Genomic DNA, 22,936 nt, shown 5'->3' on the forward strand with positions numbered 1-22,936 from the left:
TAGCCCCCAACTCGCTTAACTTCGGAGTTCCTAAGAATTCGAAGCCAGTGAGCTCCCAAAAGGCCTCGTGCTAGGAAGAGAAGTGCCCACATATTTAAGCACTTCACCTTTCCCTCCCCGAGCGATGTGGGATTGCTCACCGTTCTTGTTTCCCCAAGACACGGGTCTTACAAAATATGTAGTAAGTTTAAGTTACAAAATAAAGACTAATAACATGTTTTATATGTTGCTTGTCATCTTAAGCAACAATCAAAATATCCACTGTTTGAGCTGCTCCTTGTTCAAAAGAGTTTGTATGTGTCTTTTACATATATGCTATTGGTGGGGGAAGGGGATTTTTCTGCATTGATGTTTGTTGAAAGGGGATCTATCTCTTGTTAGCTCTACTGTAGAACTGGTTTATGTTCTTTCTTGTCTTCTACAGGGGTTTTAACTCTGTTGGTACAAATTCAAAAAATAGCAAGTGTTAGTGTAGATAAATGGAAAAATTAATTAGCCAAATCAGCCAGAGCAACCAAAAACAACACTGTCAAGTTAATTAGGCACGCTACTATTAGGCCTCATCATTTGGCCCGCGGGCTCATGGACCTACGGGGGCCCACCCGGCCCATCGAAAAAAAGCCCGGCCCGGCCCGTTATGGGCTTTGAGAGGGCCCGGCCCGCTTGGGCTTAGGTGTTTGAAGCCCGGCCCGGCCCGCCCACAAAAGCCCGGCCCATTAGGACCGCATACATATATAATTATGTATAAATAAGGGTTTAGGATTAGGATTACATCACTTGAATGACAAATCCCCCTCTTTAATTTGTGTGTGTGTGTGTTACTTGTTTGAAAAATTGTGTTTGTTTCCATTGAATTCTACGCATTCCTAGTTTATAATTGGATGATTAACACATTAATTTGTGTAATTTATTAATACAACAATTATATATATATATATATATATATATATATATAATAAGATGAACAACATATTATATCACCAAACATAATCATACCACCAAATATAATCATGCTTTTCTTTAACACATCACCAAACATTTGCATATTTATTCATACCATCCTTATAAAAAAATAAAAAAAAAATTTACACTTATTATTTTTTAGGCCCATTTTGGCCCGACCCGTTGGGCTTAGCCCGGCCCGGCCCGATGGACTTTTTCAAGCCCGGCCTATGAGATGGGCTTGGGCTTTCAATTTTCTAAAAAAGCTCGGCCCGATATTTTCTTTCTCCTCTTTAAAGCCCGGCCCGGCCCAAGCCCATTAAATTTAGGCCGGGCTAGCCTGGCCCGGCCCATTGACGAGCCCTAGCTACTATGCATAGCATAGAGCAAGTGATGATGTTTTGAGTAAAGTAATAATAAAGAACGATATGCTGATCAATGCTAATATAGTAATATATAAATCAGCCACTAAAATTTAGTATAAACAACGGGGAGAGTTAGCATCCAAAGAGAGAGGGACAAAAAGGGAACATAAGGAAAAATTTAGTAAAGGACAGGGGCAAAAAGGGAAGAGCAGAAAAGGTTTAGTCGAGGACATTTTCGGCAATTCACTGTACTGAAGAGAAAACAAAACTGAAAACAACATTAAAAAGATGGGCATTTCCGTCATTACACTGTGCTTAAGAACAGTGTAGGGTGGATTGAACTTTAGTATATATATAATTTCAGAGGGTGATGGACCCTTGGCCCAACACTAGAAACATTAATATTGTCCCCAACTTAACCACCTGTTTAGCAGGTGTGGGTTTTTATACAGAATGTTTCGATGTTATTAGGAGTGAAACTATTTATTATATTAGACTTTCTATTTTGTTAAGTTTCCGACGTGGAACTCGTGTATTCTTCAACAATCAAAATGCAAGAAAATGAAAATCCCAACTTGCATGTTCTTCTGTCTTTCTACTTTATGCAAAGCAAGCAGAACATAACAGAACAGTAATGAAAATTCTAGGAAATCAAGTATAATTAAATTCCAATATAAAAAATAAAAAAAACCAATAACATATAAGAACCTTATGAATAAAGATGAGGACATAGGCTAGCCTAGCCCCATGAGCCACGGCGTGACCCTACCAGCCTTAACTCCTTAACCAAACTCTTGACAATGACATAGTCAATTATGGGAATATTGAGACTATAAAACATGTGGCCAATCTCGCAACCAGATGCTTGATGTTACAAGGGGAGGAAAGGCCTACAATGAAAGAGATAGCCATGGAGCTGGAAGGAATGAGAATTAAGGCAAAGCATCCATGGGGGAAAGCTGATCCAGAAGGGACCGAGTACTTGCTTGGGTCAGCTAAGTCAGCTGATTGTGGTCATCCTAGTGGTGCAACTAGTGGATATGACAGCATGCAAATCCAGATGTTAATGCCATATGATGATGGTCGATAGTCGATAATCTATTAACTTGTTGCTGTAGTGATGTAGTCTAGAAAATGTAAACCTATGCCCTCTTCTTTGTTGGCATTTTCATTATTTGGATGTTTTTAATTCAAGATGTCTTTCTGCCAGTGATATATGATCAGTTGAGAATTGAATTGATCTTTTTTCAATTAGAGATGTCTTCGCATGCATTTACTTGCAAAATGTCTAGAGTGAGTTTTGTCCGAATTTTCACTGTATTGCAATTGACTGTATTGCAATTGCTATTATCAAATCCTCATGCAAAAAGTGTATATGTAGCTGTATCATAGATCAACACAAGGCAATATTAAATGGGCTCTTAAGGTTCTGTTTGGTTTTAGATGATGATGTGACTAACAATCCCAACTTATTGTTTCCCCCTTCTAATTAAATTAGAAGCAGACATAGGTTGACAGGTACAAAGAAGAACCAGAAATAGACTTTTATCACAAGCAGAACTTCTTGTGAAAATAATTGAATCAACCAGATGCCATAGTAAAGGGACATACAAATATCAACCAGATGCCAGTGGAATTGGGGAAGCCATATGGGAAGGAAGCAAAAGACTTTCACAACTAGTAAGTTTAAGCAGCCCCATTCAGACATATCAAACACTTCACTAGCTAGATCCTTGGATGAACTTGTTGCCTCTGTAAATATCAAACAATTTGGGTGGCATCTTTCTTCAGCCTGCAAAATGCAAAAGGAAATCTTGTCAAAATAACTTATCAGCAGTGGAAATTAAGACTCAAAAAAGGTAAGAATTTCCATTTGCACAAGTTTATTGAAGTACTCAAATTTCATGAAATTCCACAAACAAGTAATTAAATTCTTTGAAATTTAATCAGGAACCAGTTAATTAAATTTTTAGGAACTTAATGGGGCAGATGGAGCCCAAATACAATATACAATTTGTTGAAATGATAATTTTTATTAAATAAATAAGGTACAAGAAAAAGGGGGATGGCTACCTACGTGGAAATTTATTAAAAGTGAATGACAACAATAAAAATTCATCTAAAAGGAATAAAAGTTCTTTTGTATCAAACATTAAGGGTCGTTTGGTGCATGTGGAGATTGAATCTGACTTGTTGCAGATGATTCAAATGATTAGAGGTGAGCGTCAAGTTGATGTTGCGGTGGAAGCTATTATGTTTGATATTAAGATGCTTGCTGGCAAGCTCCAACGGGTTATTTTTTTAGCTACTCCCCGTCAGTGCAATAAGTCAGCGCCTGAGGTTGCGGCCTTTGTGTCCAGAGTAGGTGGTAACCACATTTGGGACCAAGTGTGGCCTGAGTGGATTTTTGATATTTTAGCTAGCGATGTAAACCTTGCTGTTCGTCTCTAATAAAACTCTCTTCGTTTGGGAAAAAAAAAAAAAAAGAAGTGATAGTTCACTCAATCTCTCCTCAAGACTCATGGCCTATAAAAGAGCCATGCCTGTGATTAGAGAAGAGGAGAAAAGCAGAGAAGAGGGCAGCCGCAGAAAAAAAAAAACAAAAACAAAAACCCAAAAAAAAAAAAAAAACAACAACAACAACAAGCACACTAGAGAAAGCAAGAGCCATCTCACCAACAGGAGTTGGTCCAAGTGGAAGGGGCTTGGATCCTTTAAACAAGAGGTCCTGGGTTCGATCCCAGGCGCTTGCGAATAGAGCAGACTTTGTTGGGAGAGGTCCCCGCTTCGCGCCCGACAGTACCTCGAGGGTTAGTCCCCGCAATCGCGCTGGGGATACCTTGGTTTTCACCAAAAAAGCAAGAGCCATCTCAAGGTAAAATCATAGTTTTATGGCACAGTTTTCTTGTTTGCTCAAGACTCCAGGTTTGTTTTCAAAACATCCAGTCCACAACCAATAGGGAAGATTGTCTTCCATGATGATTTCAATCATCATATTTTATGGCATAGTCTATTCCAACAAGCAACTCCTAATAAATGCTTCCATGAGCAGAGGATGCCTCAAATCATGGACGTAGAGAGTTGAGGAGGACATGGTGGTGAACCCACCATGGAATCAAAATCAAAGAAGGAAAGTATGTAATTACAAGCCTCTGTATCAAGCATCTAAAACCAAAAGGGCCCTCACAGCAATTGAATTGCCTCCCTATGAGTACTTGCTGCTAGCAAGTCAACAAAAATAAAAAATAAAAAAAGAAGAAGAAGATAGCCAACGGAGGGAGAGAGAATGGAGCAAAAGAAAAAAAATGGTGGGTTTGCTTGTTGTGTTTAGTTTTTTTTTTTTTTTTTTTTTTTGTGATTAAAGGCCAAAGGCCAATGACTTTATTCCTCAATAGAATGTAAAGAACGCAAATCATTTTGAAGGTAAGCGTGAAGCCAGCTAGGTCCCTCTTCCATCCAGTAACATGTCTCATTACAAGATAAAGCAAATTTGGCTAATTGGTGAGCCACAAAATTACATGTATGAGGTTGGTGTTGCAAGGATACAGATACGAAACGACGAAGTAACTCTTTCAGTTCCTCTATCAACTCTCCTTCCATGCTCATGTCAAGTTCAAATCGGTTTACGGCGTTAATCATCTCCAAGCAATCACTTAAAATAATTAACCTTGTGAATCCTACATCTATTGCCATTCGACAACCTGCAATCATAGCTAAGGTTTCAAAAGCCTCAGGGGAAAGACAACCGATTACCGGTTTAGCCATGGCACCCATTAATTCCCCATTAGTTGCAAAGAGACAAAACAAAGAGGAAGGCAACTAGAAGAAAAAAAAAAAAAAAAAAAAAAAAAAGGGGGTTGTGTCGCACAACCCCTCCTAGGGGTCATCATTAGGCCCGCGAGCCCATGGGCCGATGGAGCCTGGCCCAGCCCGTTGTTGAGTGGGTCGGGCTTGGGCTTAGGTGTCTAAAGCCCGGCCCAGCCTGTTTGAGCCTAAGAAAGCCCGGCTCGGCCTGCCTATAAAAGACCGGCCCACAGGCTCACATACATATAAATAAATATATAATAAAACCCAAGTTGAATGAAAGATGGAGAAAATCATTATCGATTATCATTGTAAGAACAAAAAAAAAAATGAAGGATAAAATATGAGTTTATTAGTATGGCGGTTGTATAACTATATCTTTATATTTATGGAAAAAAAAAAAAAGACAACTATGAAATTATGAACTAATAAAAAAATGGAGACATAAACATATAGACAATTATAAATAGAGAACTATGAAAACAATGGAAACATAGAAACATACCAAAACATAGAATAAATAAATAAAGAATTGAAAAAAAAATCCATATAAAAAAAAACACAAAATAAGTAGTAGGGCCATTTAGGCCCGGCCCGTTGGGCTTAACTCGGCCCGACCTGTAACATCCCGGTCCGAAAAAGAAATAAAATAATTAAATTAAGAGGAAATAAATTGGAATGAGAAAATAAATTGATATAAACAATAAAAAATAAAAGGATTTGCACTAATTAAGGGTTTTGAAGATAATAAATATTTACGTAATTATAAAAAGGGCAAAAAGGTCATTTTAAGTTTGGGAAGGAATTTGGGACTTCCGGTTATACCGTTGCGTAGAGCACGTCGAAACGAGTTCGTGGACACGTAACGGGCTCGAATTCGAGTTATAACGAGAGAGATATGAGCAAAATTCAAGTAGGGGCAAATTTGCAATTTTGGCAAATTGGTTTTTTTTTAAAAATCAGAATTTCTCTCTCTCTCTCTCCCTCCCTGCGAGCAGCCCCTACCCCCCTGGTTTTTCTGCACAGCCGGTGGCTCCAAGGAGCCACCGCCGCTGTTACAGGCCATGGCTGGCCCCAGGATCGGTCCCAAATGAACCGGCAGCAACTCTCCTCCCTCTCCGATCAAGCCCAGCCGTCGAAAGCGCCGGAATCTGCCGGATTTTTGGCAGAAAATCGGCTGGAATTCGTGGAAAATTCGCGGAGCTCGTTTGAGCGTTTCCGACCACCGTTAGGTGTATTACCTAGGGTAGGAGTCTTGGCCCCTGATTTTGAGTTTTTCCGGCGAGTGGTGATCGCTTTGGACACCCACGCGCTGCCGGCGCGTGTGGCGGCGCGTGGGCACTGTAGCAGAGGGACATTTTATCCCAATGCGATCCCCTGGTGGTCACGAGCGCGTAGGATTTTACGGATCTCAATTCGGATAACGTTTGAACCCCGAACAGATTTTACATATTGTGTGATTTCCGGGTTCGATAGGTTAGAACCGTTGGATCACTTCCAAATTAATATATATTGATCTAGGTATTCCTAGGATCGTGTAGGATTCGACGGATCGTGAATCGGAGCCCCGGATGTTCCGATTTAATAACTTAAAGTTTGTGTTTTACGATAACCGTCCGATCGTGCTATCGTGAGCGATCCGACCGTCCGATTTGAACCAAACTTGTAGGACATGTTTCCTAGACCTTGTGGAACCCATAGGAACTTTCGGATGGTAAAATGGAGGTCGTGGGCTGATCGGTGCATATTTACATATCATTTTGTACCCTTCTAGCTTATGATTTGGTTATGTTTTTGAGTTAAACTTGTGCTTTTAATCCTTTTTGTGTTTATCTTTCAGTTCATTGAGCTTTAGGTAATAATGAGGGCTTTGGATAGTAAATGATGCAATCCATGCATGTTAGGGCCTAATTTGGATGAATGGATGAAGAGCTTAAAGACAAACTCAATTTTGGCTACAGTCCCCTGCCAGCCCAGTTTCGTAGGTCATATTGCAAGCTTTGTTTCAGCAACCTACATAGCTCGGATGAGGCCACATTCTTCATGAAAGTTGTTCCAATGGGTGTGTAATATAACATATCCAAACTTCAGCCCCATTGGATAAATATGGAGTCTGTTACCTAGCAAACACAGAGCCATGCTCAGGATGGATTTTATCAGCGCGCAAAATGAGTTAGCAATTTGTTTTGGCCTTAACTTCCTCCTCCGACCTTGGATTGGCCCAAATGATATATGGCTGGAAAGAAGACATTCTGAACTTCAAGTTTGAGTGCTTAAAGTCTTAATTTGCTTAAGGGAAGCCCAATTCGTAAGCCCTTGAAGTTGCTGGTCATGCTGACCTCAGGATGAGCTATTATTTCTGGTTGGAAGCTTGGTCATGGTGACATGAAGATGAGCTAGGGCTGCTGGTGGGATTTATTAGTGAAGTGCATCAACCATTTCAGATTTTATAATGGAAGTGTTGTATGCATTAGTGAAGTGCATCAACCATTTCAGATTTTATAAAACAAGTGTTGTATGCATTAGCCATACTTAATTCAGATTTTCAGCTTCCTTAGGCCTATATATAGTGAGGTTTCCCAAGCTTGTAAACACACCCCAAGGGGGGGAGCTCTCAAACACTTCTCTAGAGCTCCCTTCCCTTCTCTCCCTCAAATTCTCTTAGTTTCATTTTCTAGTTTTCAATTGTTGTAATGAAATATTTGTGCTGAAATTCTCCTTAAGTTTTTCTTAGTTCCACTTTACTTTTCATTATGTAAATTCTTTTCTTTAGTTTTTCAAGTTTGATTAGTTTCCAAGTTTCAATTATGGTTCATGTTCTTATTCATTATGCTTATAAGTTAATATGCTAGTTTGAATGATTGATCACCATTTAGGCTTGCATGTTAGCTATCTTGGTTTGAATTAAGAGTATACACCATGCTTTAATTCGAATTGAACTATGAATAGGAAGAGTATGTATGGACATTCGACAACAGGGATTAGATACATGCTTGGTTGTTTAAATTGTTCTTCTATGCTTAATGGGTTCCTAATGCTTAATTTTAGGTTAGACAACAAATGATCAAATTAGGGAATTAGGAACACAAGGTTATGACCAAACACCATGGCTTAATCATACTTTAGCTAGAATCAATCCGTTAATCTAATTGAACTTGGGAACTTATCTGCTTGAGTTAGTTATTTCTTTCTTCCTTGTTTTATTTATTTCCTTTCTTTTTCATTTCTGTTTTGTGTAGGGAAACTAAATTGGATCATTCAATCACCAATCCCTGTGGAATCGACCTCGCACTTACATACGCTATACTACCGAACGGCTCGTGCACTTGCGAGTATCACAAGTTGAGGATGCAACTGAATCCATTTTGGTGCAGCTGTATCGACGCAACATGGGCCCCACGGGCCCGGTTGACCAAATTTGGGAGGTTAGACCCTCTGTTGACCGTAAGTCTTCCGAGGTAGTTCCACTCTTCGAGTGGTATTAGAACGACACTTTAGGATGAGTTTTGACCGTCTTTTGTTTTATGTGGATTTTAAGGGTCTTTGAGATTATTCTTATGGTTTTGTGATGGAAATCTTATGCTTTTGAATTTAATAGTTTATTTAAATTCTGTTTATATTTAATAGTTGAATTCTTTATTTTTGTAAAGTGATTGTGATACATGTGGGTTTGACATATTCGAGTATCTTGAGTTTATATATAATATTTGAGAAAGTATTATCCTTGTTGATTTTGTGTGGGGCACTTAGAATGTTAATTTGAGTGTTTTAGCACTACCTTAGGTACCTCCCCGGTTATGAGTTTTATGTTTGAGATTTATTTTGCCCAGGCCCGTCGGAGTTTGTTCAAGCCTTTCGGATGATTTATTTTGCCCAGGCCCGTCGGAGTTTGTCCAGGCCCTTCGGATGTCTTCTTAATACAATGCCTTGGGAAAATTGAATTAAGGAAGGGAATGTTATTTTTATAATATTTATATAAGGATTACGAACTCCACCATCATACGTACCTCCCCCTTGGATGATGATATTTGGAAACAGTGGATATAGACACTGGGATACATGGAAATGGATATACTATTCACACAAGTGCCGGGTTTCGGGCGTGTGGGCTTTATTGGTCACGGATCCTGGAATTGTAGGATGCCGGAAAAATTGTGGATATGGTCTGGATATGACGGAACCCGAGGCATAACTTAACGGGGTGGCCCTGTAGACCCTTAAATGGGTAGCCTACGCGCGTAGGACTGTTTACAGGCGTACGGGTTTTGATTCTTCGTCCGTACGTGCTGGCTGAGAGTTAGTCCCCCAGTTGGACGGCTCGTCCCCAGCCACATAGTCGTTTGAGGGCTAATAATTGTGAGCTAGTCAACAATCCCCTGTTGGATTGTTTCCCCTGGTACATGATGATGGTGAGAGGTGGGTGTTATTATATTACATATATGTATATGTGGTTTTTTATTCTGGTTTGAAATTTGTGAGTTTGTACATGTATGAATGTTTAAGCCCTGGATTGGGAAGTGTTATTCGGCAACATACGCCTTGGATAGGGTATGGTGGCGTGGAAAGAATTGATATAAAGGGAAGAAATTGATAATGTGTTCCATGTACATACGCCTTGGATAGGGTATGGTGGCAGGGTTGATTTGATATAAAGGAAGAGTTTGAGAATGTGTTCATTGTGTTTTTATCGGATTTAGAATTGTGATAAATCTGGAATGTATAGTTGGTTCAGCTGTAAATAATTGTTTATTATCGGAGTTGTGACCATTGATGAGAACTACGTGTGGCTTGATCCCTTGTCCAAGGGTACGTAGGCAGCCTAGGGTCACACCTAGGTGCAGCCGCGAAATATTATTGCGTTAAAAAGGTTTGAACGATTCTAAGTATGTGATTGGGTTTTGATGTGATTCTTGGATTTGAATCCTGTTTGATGGTTTCAATGGTGATTGTAAAGTTTGAGACATTTAATTGTTTGGTTTGTGTATTGTTCAACTTAAGAACATTGCTGGTCCTGTTTGAATTATTTGAAGGCCGGAGGTCTATTTGGTATTTGCATGTTAATAACTTGTGCATGCTGCCTGTTGGGATATTAAAATGTGAATTTTGTGCAGGTTGAAATTTTGGAAATGTTCAATTTACAGGGGAGACTGCCGAAATTTCGGCAGAAAGTCTCGGTTTTTAGTAAGTGGGCCCGGCATTGGTGTGATGCCGGAATTTCCACAGGATTCGTCTCGGGTTCCGAGGAATTTCGGGGCGGGTCCTGTCACGACCCGATGGGCTTTTTCAAGCCCGGCTCATGGGATGGGATTGGGCTTTGAATTTTATGAAGAAAAAAAACCCGGCTCGTTATTTCTCTCTCCTTTTTGAAGCCCAGTCCAAGCCCATTAAATTTGGGCCAGGCTGGCCCGACCCAACCCATTGACGAGGCCTAGCCCCTCCCTCTCTTGGATGATTGTCTTTGTCTACTTTGACTAAAAAAAAATGATTAAAGAAAAAGAGATTGGCAATAGGGAAAGGACTGCTACATTAAACAAAAAAGAAAAGAAGATTAGGCAAAACAAATACTCAAGCAAGCTTTTTCTTTGGTTTATGAAGCAAGAAGACAAATTGGATCAAAGCCTTCAATATGGCCCATGGCAGGCACAGTTTGTACATTCAAAGAAAGAAGACAAAAAGTCAGCAACACGGAAACAAGCAAAAGAGAAAATAGAAGAAAATGAAGATTATGGGTACGTGGGTTACCACGCGAAATCTGAGAGAGGAAGAAACAACTTGTTTCTTCTTTTGATGATGCAGCAGAAGGCCTAGGGAGGTGTACGAACTGGTCCGGAACAACAACAAAATATCAAATGCTCTCGTTTTGATTTCTGGTGGTCTCAAGTTGTGGTACACATATACCCCTTTTAAAAGAAATTCATATTGCCTAATCCTGTATGGACAAGGGGCTTACTGCTTTCCTGGATGCTCAAGGGGTTCCAATGCAATAAGGAGGCTAATTCATACTTCACTTGGAGAAGGATTTTTATCCTTGGGTGTCTTGGTCAAATTAAAAGACATTTGCTTTTGGCACCAAACCGTAAAAGAACCAGCTGGAGTAAAGGCACTAATCAAAAATCAATTGGGACTAGCATAGTAAACACCTCTCTCAAGACCCAATGATCTCAAATACAACAGGCTCGTTCATAACAAGTCTTAGGCCCAATGGGCTTGTCCATTAAAAATCCAATTGGTGAATTTTTGGTGCAAAGTCCCAAATTCACAAATTATGGATTAATTGGCTCAAATAAAAAAAGTCTCATTAATTCCCAAATTGTCTAGTGAAGACTCAAGTGGTACAAAACCACACCAAATCTCAAGTGGTACAAGACCACACCAAATCCAGAGTGGTACAAAACCACGTCAAAACCCCAAGTGGTACAAAATCCAACAAAGGCCCGAGTGGTACAAAACTACACAAATTAAACAATCTTTTTGGAACTACGTCGGTTTGATCCCATCAAGTGTACGAAGGCAGTCTAGCATCCCACTAGACTCAATTGCAACCAAATTTGAATCCTTGGTTTATTTTAACCAAATTCGCCAAAACACTTTTCCAAGTGCAAATGTCAAGTTTAGAAAATTAGTGGGTTAATCGAAATTGCTCATTATTTTTCTTGGACATTAACAATAAGAAAAATGATACATGCAAATTTCAATGAGATTAAATTCAAATCTCTCAAACACAAATTCTCAGTTAGTGGGCCACACTTACCTCTTAATTTCCAAATTTCAGCATCTCCAAATTGTCTCAAAGACACAAATTCTTAATTAGTGGGCTACACTTACCCATTAATTTTCAAATCTTAAATCCGAACAGAATCCCTGGTTTATTCTTAACCAAATTCGCCCCCAAACATGATTCCATATCGAATCCCTGATTTATTAAACTAAATTCACTCAAACACTTCTCAATATAATTCAAATCAAATTACCCTTGCAATGAGTCATTTATTCATTGCAATTCTTTGAACTACAAGTGGCTTTATTCCCGCAAGAGATATGTAGGCATCCTGAGGTTCAACTTAGGGGCAGCAGCAAAACCAAACACACACATTTTGTTTCTTTATTATAGAATCAAAGGGTGTTCTCTTGAAGTAAAGGATTGTAATCAAAGGGTGTTCCCTCAAATGGATCGAACCTAAAATAATAAAACTTCATTATTTAATTAGTGGTGGTGAAATTATATTGGAAGATTCATATTTTTCTTCAACATTTAGTCAGAGTTAAGAAAATCTTTGGGTTGAAAACAGAAACACTGCAAAACAAGCAACCGATTAAACAGAATCTGTCCTTTTCTTGCAATCAGTTAGTCTACTGACTACCATTCAGTGGTGAGATATGGTCATGGCCCAACCCAACAACTAGCCAGATGCTTCCAAATTCCATCTCCATGGACCATGCATCATCCGAAAAATAGACACAATCAATGCGTAAATTTTCCACGGCATGTGGCCATGGACTGCAACGTTATTGGAACCCGCCAAATGACTCTCGATCGGCCAATGCCGTGCGCACCAGTCTTTACGGCACAAGAATTTGACATGCATATATCCTTTTCAAAGTTCAACTTGGTAAGTAATTGGAAATTATACAGACGACTTCAACATAGAAAAACGGATGGGACATTTGCATCAACAGACAAATTACTAAAGATGAGGACATCCTCTAGGCTAGCCCCCTGAGCCACGGCGTGACCCTACCAGTCCTCATTCCTTACATGGATAATATGCTTACAAAAGGCCAGGCTTGTTAGCAGTTTATTCACTCATAATTCAACAAACATATAGTTTTGTAGAATATAAACCACACTACACGGAATTAAGTTGTAGATATAGTATACCATGCCATTCTTACATGAGAGGATCCTTATTATGCAAGTCTCCTTGGTAATGGCGGCGGCGGCGGCGGCTACTGCAGCTCAATTAACTCTACTAAACTGGCAGGACAAGTGCGGAGATATCACAATTCCATACCCATTTGGCGTTACTGAAAAGTGTTCCATGGGACTTGAGTTTTTCATCAGTTGTGCGGCTAACGGAACAGCATTCTTGGGCACAACAAACACTCATGTTACCAACATATCCGTGGATCTCGATGAGATCCAAGTACAGCAGTACAGGGCCTATGACTGCTACGACGAGCTGGGCAACAATACCTACAACATCCCGAAGTTCCGGGTGGATCCTCCTTACACCATCTCCGGTACCAAAAACAAGTTCATGGCCGTTGGTTGCGATACTTATGCGACTTTTAGAGGCTACCGTGCAAACCAAGAAAGATTCATCACCGGTTGCATGTCCTTGTGTGACAGCCTCAACAGTGTTGAGCAAGACTCTTGTTCTGGCATCGGGTGTTGCCAAACTTCCATCCCCGACGGTCTTAAAAATCATACTGTGACGTTGAGAAGCTATTACAATCATACGTATGTTAGGAGCTTTAACCCCTGCAGCTACGCCTTTGTTGTGCAAGAAGGCCACTTCAGATTCTCCAATACAAGTTTTCAACAACTCTCCTCCACAGTGCGGCTTCCAATGATCCTTAACTGGGAAATTGGAAAAGAGCCATGCGATGCAGCTCAAGAGGCGACCCAGAATTCTTTATGCAAGGCACATAGCAAGTGTGTCAACCCCAATAATCGCTCTACAGGTTACATTTGCAAGTGCTTGCCAGGTTATGAAGGGAACCCTTACCACCCCAATGGTTGCCAAGGTATGTACCAGATTTTGCAAAGAATAGGATCCCTCTTCTAAAGCTCTATGTAATATTACATAGATAGTTTTGCAAGGTGTACATGTAGTCCTTTAAGTATGAACTTAAATATAGACGGTAATGCAGTATGGGCATCCTTATTATAGAAAAACTGATGTTATAGCTCAAAATTGGGATGATGCACATGAGTTTTATTTTCTTTTCAAATATTGATGAGTGCAAGGCTCCAAACTCCGGCAGTACTGGAGTGTGCGTAAATTCCCCTGGAGATTATTCTTGTAAATGTCCCATAGGGTATAAAAACGACGGCATGAATCCAAAGATTTGCATCAAAGACAATCGATCAAAGAACATTCTCCTGCTTATCATTTCATTAGGTACGTATGCTTTATTTACATGTTAACATGCACCCTATATATGATCATAGCCAAAAATTCGAACTTTAATCTATTTTTATTTTTAACAGCTAGCACCCATATTTATGTTATTTATCTTTTTCATCCAAAATTCTAACCTAAGCACTATCTAGACTACAGAAGCAACATCTATCATTGAAAGTTGAAACAGCCCAATTAATGTGCCTCATCAAAAGTGCTAGGTGAAGTTGATTATTGGGTTCCTAAGATTTTTTCAATTTGTTTGGTGATTCGGTTTAGATTGAATTCGAGCTGAGTCTAAGTCCGTCCTAAAGTCTCACTCTTTTAGGTGGGACTTGTAAGACACAATATGTTGGCATGCATGACTCTTGTCTATTTTAAGTCAAGTCCAGTGCCACAACCTGGAGTATCTCAATTAATATATGCTCTGTATATATTTGCTTTTCTTTTAGTTCCCCACCCTCAGAAATATTAGATAAACATGTAAATTAATAAAATCAAGTTTAGTTGTGATTTTCAATTATGTGCAGGTGTCAGCGCAGGGTTATTGATTTTACTGGGGGCAATTTCATGGTTATATTGCTGTCTGCAAAGAAGAAAGTTCATCAAACTCAAAGAAAAATACTTTAAAGAAAGTGGTGGTTTATTGTTAGAACAACACCTTGCTAGCCAAGGAGGCTCTATGGAGACAACCAGGATCTTTACTGCAGAAGCACTTGAAAAGGCCACAAACAATTACCATGAAAGTAGAGTCCTTGGCGAAGGAGGCTATGGAACCGTTTACAAAGGAATATTACCAGATAACAAAGTGGTTGCCATAAAGAAGTCCAAAATTGGTGCCTCAACCCAGAAGGAGCAGTTTGTTAATGAGATGATTGTTCTTTCTCAAATCAACCATAGAAATGTGGTGAGGCTATTGGGTTGCTGTTTAGAGACACCAACTCCTTTACTAGTTTACGAGTTCGTCACCAATGGCACTCTTTTGGAGCACATTCATAATATAAGGGACAAAAGATCATCACTTCCATGGGACTTACGAATGAAGATAGCAACAGAAACTTCAGGAGCACTAGCATACTTACACTCCTCAACTTCCATGCCAATCATACACCGGGATGTCAAAACAACGAACATACTGTTAGATGAAAATTACAGAGCAAAAGTGTCATTGAAAATGATGCGAGTATTGCTTGTAATATTAATATTCTTAGGGGCTGCAATTACAACAGCAGCAGCTCAAGCTTTGCCTCAAGCCCTGCCTGGCTGCCAAGACAAGTGTGGCAATTTAACAGTCCCATACCCATTTGGCATAACTGATGGTTGTCAAAAGGAAGGCTTTCCTTTCTTCACTTGTAACACGTCCACCCAACCCCCAAACCTGCTCTGGGACGGAGATTCCATTGTCTCCAACTTTTCCCTTGCTGAAGGCGAGATGCAATGGCAGCAATACATATCCCAAGATTGTTACGATAAGCAGGGTTTTAAGACCTTCAACAACAACCCTTGGGTCGAGCTGCCATCTCCTTTCACCGTCTCCAATACCAAAAACAAGTTCATTGCCGTTGGTTGCGACACCTACGCATTTTTCACAGGCTACCGAGGAGATGACCAGCTCATAACTGGTTGCCTTACCTTATGTGACACCCTTGACAGCGTTGATCAGGAATCTTGCTCTGGCGTTGGGTGTTGCCAAACCAACATCCCCATTGGGCTGAAAAATACTACTTTGACGTTGGACAGCTACTACAACCATACAGATGTATGGAGCTTTAACCCCTGCAGCTATGCCTTCTTTGTGGAAGAAGGCCACTTCTCGTTCTCCAACAAAAGTTTTGACGAGCTGAACAACAAAGACACGCTTCCAGTGATTCTTAATTGGGCAATTGGGGATGAAGAAGACCCATGTGATGAAGCTCAAAAGAGGCAGGATTTTGTATGCAAGGGAAATAGCACATGTGTCAACCCCATCAATCGCTCTGGTTACATTTGCCGCTGCTTGCAAGGTTACCAAGGGAACCCCTACCACCCAGATGGTTGCCAAGGTGAGACATCTTTACCTAATGTTTGAATTAATTAATATGGGTAAATGAATTTCTGTTTGAATATAAATATATATTAAATTCCGGATTTTAATTACCATTGATCATGTGTGACATGTGGGTTTCTTTTCTTTTTAGATATTGACGAGTGTAAAGCTGCAATTAATCCCTGTAACAATGGAGACTGCGTGAATTTACAGGGAAATTACACTTGTTTATGTCACAAAGGGTACAAAATGGACAGCATCAATGGAACGACGACTTGCGTGAAATACAATCCTTCATCGAAGAACATGACCCTGAAAATTTCATTAGGTACGCATATATAGCTAGCCATTAATTAGCACATATAAGTTAGTTGTGATTAATGCTCTGTATGTATGTGCTTTTCTTATTATCAATCTATCTTTAATTCCCCACCCTCAGAAATATTAGATAAACACGTAAATTAATAAAATCAAATTTAGTTGTGATTTTCAATTATGTGCAGGTGTCAGCACAGGGTTATTGATTTTACTGGGGGCAATTTCATGGTTATATTGCGGTCTGCAAAGAAGAAAGTTCATCAAACTCAAAGAAAAATACTTTAAAGAAAATGGTGGTTTATTGTTAGAACAACACCTTGCTAGCCAAGGAGGCTCTATAGAGACAACCAGGATCTTTACTGCAGAAGCACTTGAAAAGGCCACAAACAATTACCATGAAAGTAGAGTCCTTGGCGAAGGAGGCTATGGAACTGTTTACAAAGGAATATTACCAGATAACAAAGTGGTTGCCATAAAGAAGTCCAAAATTGGTGCCTCAACCCAGAAGGAGCAGTTTGTTAATGAGATGATTGTTCTTTCTCAAATCAACCATAGAAATGTGGTGAGGCTGTTGGGTTGCTGTTTAGAGACACCAACTCCTTTACTAGTTTACGAGTTCGTCACCAATGGCACTCTTTTGGAGCACATTCATAATATAAGGGACAAAAGATCATCACTTCCATGGGACTTACGAATGAAGATAGCAACAGAAACTTCAGGAGCACTAGCATACTTACACTCCTCCACTTCCATGCCAATCATACACCGGGATGTCAAAACAACGAACATACTGTTAGATGAAAATTACACAGCAAAAGTGTCAGACTTTGGAGCTTCAAAGTTGATTCCTGTGGATCAAAGTCAACTAACAACTTTAGTGCAGGGGACACTCGGATACTTAGACCCTGAATATTTCCTTTCAAATCAACTAACGGAAAAGAGTGATGTTTATAGCTTTGGAGTTGTCCTAGCAGAGCTACTAACAAGTAGAGTAGCACTTTGTTTTGACAGGCCTGAGGCAGAGAGAAACCTAGCAAGCTTCTTTGTTTGTTCAGTGGAGGAAGATCGCTTGACTCAAATTCTTGACGATGACATAGTCAACGATGAAAATATTGAGACTCTGAAACATGTGGCCATTCTCGCGAAAAGATGCTTGAGGTTACAAGGGGAGGAAAGGCCTACAATGAAAGAGGTAGCCTTGGAGCTAGAAGGCATGAGAATTATGGCAAAGCATCCATGGGGGAAAGCTGATTGTCCAGAAGAGACTGAGCACTTGCTTGGTTCACGCAAGTCAGATGCTTATCGTGTGGATGTTACGGCAGCAGATTGTGGTCATCCTAGTGGTACAAGTAGTGGATATGACAGCATGCAAATCCAGACGTTAATGGCATATGGTGATGGGCGATAATCGATTGCTAGGGTCTAGTTGCGATGTATGCTAGAAATAAACCAATATGTTGTTCTTTGTTGGTCTTATTGGTTATGTTATGAATTCAAGATGTGTTTTCTGCCAGTGATATATGATGAGTTGAGAAATTATCCTTTTTACAAAAATGACCCCAGACTTAATCAAATCTACCATTTTTTTAATTTTCTAGAAACCAGTAAAGGTTGATAAGTTCTTGGAGGTTTACCGGTCAACCTTTTCCTTCTTTTATAAACATCACAAAAACTTTTCAGCAAATTATATATATACTAAAACTGAATAAAAGTTACTGTTCTTAGACTATTCATTTTAACAGTAAAATGCCGTTTGTGCCCCTGCTTAACTGGTTGCCCTCTTACCCAATGAACAGAGCAATGTCTTTTTTGCCCTGATGACCAACGACATAACCCTTTTGCCCTCTTATTCTCTGGTTCTCCTCCTCCAGCATTACGACTCACTTCTCTTCATACAATTCCCACCATCAAGAACCGAATTTTGATCGCATCCTCCAAGCACGCTGAGCTTCCCCAACTCTTCCTCAGCAGAACAACTCTAATTTTCTGATATTTCACACTCCTCCTTCTCCACACAACCAATTGGCACAGATCCATCGGCAGTTTATTCAGACCCAGAACCAGTTGGGTCATACACATTAAGAATTGGCCTTTGGCCTTCGCCGCCATCTTCCTCTCCAATAGACTCTTCTTCAACCACCTCAACCTTGACCTCCCCTGTTTCTGCCGTATCAGGGTTTGGTATATCCTGAAACCAGACTCAAAATCCAAGAACGAATCTACAAACGTGAAGTCTTGGGGATCAACAGGGGCAGGTGGGTCCTTCGAATTCTTGGTCCTCTGTCTGACGTTCGTCTGACAGATTTCCGATCTGCGATTTCTTCCATCGTTTCTCTTCAGGTTTGCATCCCCTCAACTTTTTAATGGATTAATAGCTTGCTGATGGGTTTCTGAGAGGTGGATGTTGATGTTGTTGAATTATCTGACAAATTTGAATGTTTTGATTAAAGAAATACATATGTTAACGCAGGAATATTAATAGTCATGCTACAATTTGTTTAAATTAACATCTAATTACCAAAAATAAAAACAAAAAATTCATGCTATAATATATGTAACACGTTGTTAATCACATCACATTATGCAAAACATGTATCCAGGTTTTGTAATAAACATTGGTTAATTAGCATGGAAATGACTATAGAAAGGGGTTGTGTATATGAGTGTGTTGTTCTGTTTTGATAAATGGGAAGGCAGCTGTGATTGGATTTCTATTGTTGTTAGATTTTGAAATTTTGACTGGTACAGGTATTCTCAAGGGAACTGACTTTTTGGACTGTATTTACTCTGTTTCCAATGCTTTGCAGTAAACATTTCTCTGAAATGAACCAAAAATTATATACACTACTTAACCCAAGCAAACAAAAGTGGGTGGTTTTATGAGTCATAATATATATATGTATATTATTAATTTGATGTTAAAGCTCCTTCAGTTTGTCATTTTGGATATCTATATAAGTGTATATGTTTGTAAATCTTTTGAGAAGTAGACCATTTTGCATCATTCTTAGGTTTTGCACTTCCTCTATCTAAAGCATCTGTAATATATAATACAATTTACATCATAGCATATGCTTTGTAATATACTTACAAAACTTGAGCCGCTCTTCTTTTAACTTGACAGATTTTCGATCTGCGAGTTCTTCCATCGTTTCTCTTCAGGTTTGCATCCCCTCAACTTTTTAACGGATTAATGGCTTGCTGATGGGTTTCTGAGCATGTTGTTGAATCCTTTGATTCCTTGCCCAAATTGATTTTGCTGCTGTGATGATATGTTGTAGTTAATATTGTTGTGGGAAAGTAAGCATGCCAATTTCAACAATTTGTAATGATTTTGCTGCTGTAATGGGTATTTAATTTGTTGTTGTGATAATAGTTTTACATGTTTATAATATCTGAGCATGTTGGTGAATCCTTCAAGGACATAAGGGCAAAAGTTTGAGTCTTTGTTTTATAATTATGTTGGATTGAAAATTCGGTGCCTTTGTTCTTTCTTGCATGTGCTTGGAATTACAATGAAAATTTTCTTTCTTTTTTTTTTTTTTTTTTTTTTTTGTTTTGTTGAAGGGTTTGAGCATGAGGACAAAGGTGATTTTGCAACCTCACCAAAGCATTTCAGGTAAGAACCATATCCTTGAATTGCTCTTTTGGACCAAAATTAAGCCTTTTGTGTGATGGTTTATCATCTGATTGGGTTTTATATTTGAGCTTATGGATTGGTTCATGGTGGATTTGATTTTGCACTCAGAGTTGCTTGGGTGAAACTGATGACTGTGTGCATTGCAGTACTACAACAACAAAATGGCGGAATTACATCTATTCGTGGACTTTGAAATAGAAACAAGGTTTGCATCTTTTAATCGTCTCCACTGCATTTCAATTTCTTTCCCTTTTATTAATTTTGATTATATTTCACCCCTGTGATGGGATTGAACATGCTTTTGAATTGGTAATGGGAGTTGACTGTTTGTGCTTGAACAAAGGCTTGTCATTGGCCTTGCTGTTGTCGTGGGATAGAGCCAGCGTATATGTACAAAAAGTTACGGTATACATTATTCTCTCTCCCTCTCTTTAATTTCAGTTTTTTTTTTCTTTAATAGAATTTCGTCAAATATGTTGGTTCTGGATTTTTGTTGTTGAAGAAATATACAATAAAGGTGTTCTATGACGTTCAGTGTAAGTAAATATCTTTTGAAGAACAACACTGGATGTTGACTGACTTTGAAGGTGCTACAAGAAAAAATGAAGTAAGGTTACACATCTGGTCTAGCAAAGAGGTTTGTGAATTGTTCTCTCATCCACAATTTTTTTTTTCTTTTAATAAGTCAATTACATCTCAGCCTTAAATTCACATTTTTTTATATATATATTTATGTTAAATTTAATGAGAATTTCTGTTATAGAATTCTGAATTATGCAATTTTTTTTTTTCCATTTAAGGGCACTGGGATGCTTAGGGGTTCTTTTTATTCTCTTTTTCAGTGCATGTTATAACTTAGATAGGTCTGCTTTAAGAAGATTGGTTTTATGTTTGAAGAATACCCATTTGGTTTTAGATGTAGTTTATTTAGTTAAATATATGGCTACTGGTGAAATGGATTAGCCAAATACTGCATATGTAATCTGCATAAAATTCTTAGCATTGTTGTAAACAATTAGTTTAAGTGGAGGATTGTTGTATGAAATTTGGTAAACAAATATCTAGAAATTAGCTTCACAGTTTCTTAGGTTCCATTTAATTTGGTTTTTGTTTTTGTGTGATATATTTCTCTTAGGGTGTGTCAAATAGTAAACCTCCAAGCATCCATTCCACGATATAATGCAATAGACTTATTCCAAAACTTAAGTCTATTGTTTTGATTGAGTGTTTTAGTACTCATATTCAAGTCATTTTTTAATTATAAATCCCTAATTGATGATAATTCCTAATATTTTTAATTAGTTGAAATTTTTATAATGAGTTATTGGATGAATGTTGATAATTTTGTATGTGGATAATGATATATTGGATTGGATTAATATTGATGATTTTGTGTGTGGATCATGTTTTGTTGGATTAGATGACTATGTATGATTATTTGATTTGTTGGAATTTAGGGTTTATGATTTGTTGATTAAATTTTGTGATGGACTTCTTTTCCTTTCTCTGTATGTTCATTTGTCTTAGTTAAATTTGTTTCTAAAAAAAAAAAAAGCATTTGTTGATTAATTGATATGACTGTTTGGTTTGATTAATTCATGTGTATGGCAGAAAAGGTTTGAAGCTGCATTTGGAGACTCATGTGTTTGGCTTGTGAGCTTGATTTGCTTCCCTAGGTTTTAATTATCTTCCCTCTCCATCTCTGATTTTAATCTATTGGTTTAGAAAAGCTCATATTCAAGTACCTTTTAAACTCTAAATCCCTAATTGATGATAATGCCTAATATTTTTAGTTAGTTGAAATTTTTATAATGAGTTATTAGATGAATGTTGATGATTTTGTTTGTGGATAATGATTTATTGGATTGGATGAATATTGATGATTTTGTGTGTGGATAATGATTTGTTGGATTATAGATGACTATATTTGATTATGTGATTTGTTGTAATTTAGGATTTATGATTTGCTGATTAAATTTTGTGATAGACTTTTTTTTGTTTAACTTAATAATCTGTTTATCCATGACGTGTAAATAACGTAATATCATATTAAAAAAATTTAAGGGGTGTTTTGAATCAAGTGCTTCCTTCAATTCTTCAGGAAGACATCTATTTTGGTAAACTAAATTGAGTTTGAGCTTATGGGGTTAAACTTTTTGCCATATTTTTATTGCGCAGTTTCTTTTCTTATTCTTATATGCAGAGATGATTTTTTTTATTTGTTTTTCAGTTCCAAACAGATTCACATTACTTTTCTCTTGCTGAAATTGTGAAATATAGTATATAGGGGAACCTAGATTAAGAAATAGCAGTTACGCATTATGCCCTTTTCATAAAACTCTGTATATTTTTCTTCTGATTTAATTTCAGGCTTCCATGAAAATTTTGATCTAGGATGCAGTGATTTGAGGTGTAACTTTGCGCTTACTGGATCTCTCAACTCAATCTTAGGTAATGAACTCTACAACCCGTGTTTTTTTTTTTTTTTGGCTTTTCAATACCTCTTTATTGCTTCCACTCCATGATGCTAACTTTATTTTGGTTTCTTTTGTTTTGTAGATGAAGTCGGTTTTAGCAGAACATGACTATATGTAAAGACCTATCCAAACTCTTTTGAACAATGAGCAGCTCAATGTTGTCGATATTTTGATGTTTTGACTGCTACTTGATTTATTAAAATATGGCCAATATTTTGACATGACAAACAGCATAAAAA

At 38.3% G+C, this 22,936-nt stretch overlaps 2 protein-coding genes across 3 annotated transcripts; both read left to right on the plus strand.

Annotated features, from left to right (window-relative positions):
* The first annotated feature begins 12,692 nt into the window (after positions 1 to 12,692).
* Positions 12,693 to 13,900, plus strand: LOC148295254 (wall-associated receptor kinase 2-like). Its single transcript, XM_088251347.1, has one exon. It carries the CDS (start codon positions 12,992 to 12,994, stop codon positions 13,898 to 13,900), a length of 909 nt encoding a protein of 302 aa, XP_088107473.1. The 5' UTR covers positions 12,693 to 12,991.
* A 134-nt stretch (positions 13,901 to 14,034) lies between these two features.
* On the plus strand, positions 14,035 to 22,918 carry LOC110745627 (wall-associated receptor kinase 2-like). 2 transcript variants are annotated; one of them, XM_088251344.1, is made up of 12 exons: positions 14,035 to 14,236; positions 14,767 to 16,278; positions 16,414 to 16,590; positions 16,766 to 18,920; positions 19,705 to 19,742; positions 20,148 to 20,199; positions 20,329 to 20,425; positions 20,564 to 20,625; positions 20,756 to 20,857; positions 21,832 to 21,896; positions 22,591 to 22,671; positions 22,780 to 22,918. In XM_088251344.1, the coding sequence occupies exons 1-4, from the start codon at positions 14,035 to 14,037 to the stop codon at positions 17,986 to 17,988; spliced, it is 3,114 nt and encodes a 1,037-aa protein (XP_088107470.1). In that variant the 3' UTR covers positions 17,989 to 18,920; positions 19,705 to 19,742; positions 20,148 to 20,199; positions 20,329 to 20,425; positions 20,564 to 20,625; positions 20,756 to 20,857; positions 21,832 to 21,896; positions 22,591 to 22,671; positions 22,780 to 22,918. The 2 variants fall into 2 exon arrangements, with proteins under 2 accessions (XP_088107470.1, XP_088107471.1); XM_088251345.1 differs by lacking the exon at positions 14,035 to 14,236 and having other exon boundaries at positions 14,869 to 16,278.
* Positions 22,919 to 22,936: the final 18 nt, after the last annotated feature.

The sequence above is a fragment of the Prunus avium genome, chromosome 4 (assembly GCF_965620075.1).
Source record: "Prunus avium chromosome 4, drPruAviu1.hap1.1, whole genome shotgun sequence".
Taxonomy (NCBI): Eukaryota; Viridiplantae; Streptophyta; class Magnoliopsida; order Rosales; family Rosaceae; genus Prunus; species Prunus avium.

Excerpts from the sequence above, each read along its gene's own strand:
- LOC148295254 (XM_088251347.1), top strand. The coding sequence starts at position 12,992 with ATGCCATTCTTACATGAGAGGATCCTTATTATGCAAGTCTCCTTGGTA.
- LOC110745627 (XM_088251344.1), top strand. The coding sequence starts at position 14,035 with ATGATGCACATGAGTTTTATTTTCTTTTCAAATATTGATGAGTGCAAG. Across the intron at positions 14,237-14,766 it reads CCTGCTTATCATTTCATTAG|GTGTCAGCGCAGGGTTATTG; the intron begins GTACGTATGCTT and ends AATTATGTGCAG. Across the intron at positions 16,279-16,413 it reads CCACCCAGATGGTTGCCAAG|ATATTGACGAGTGTAAAGCT; the intron begins GTGAGACATCTT and ends TTTTCTTTTTAG.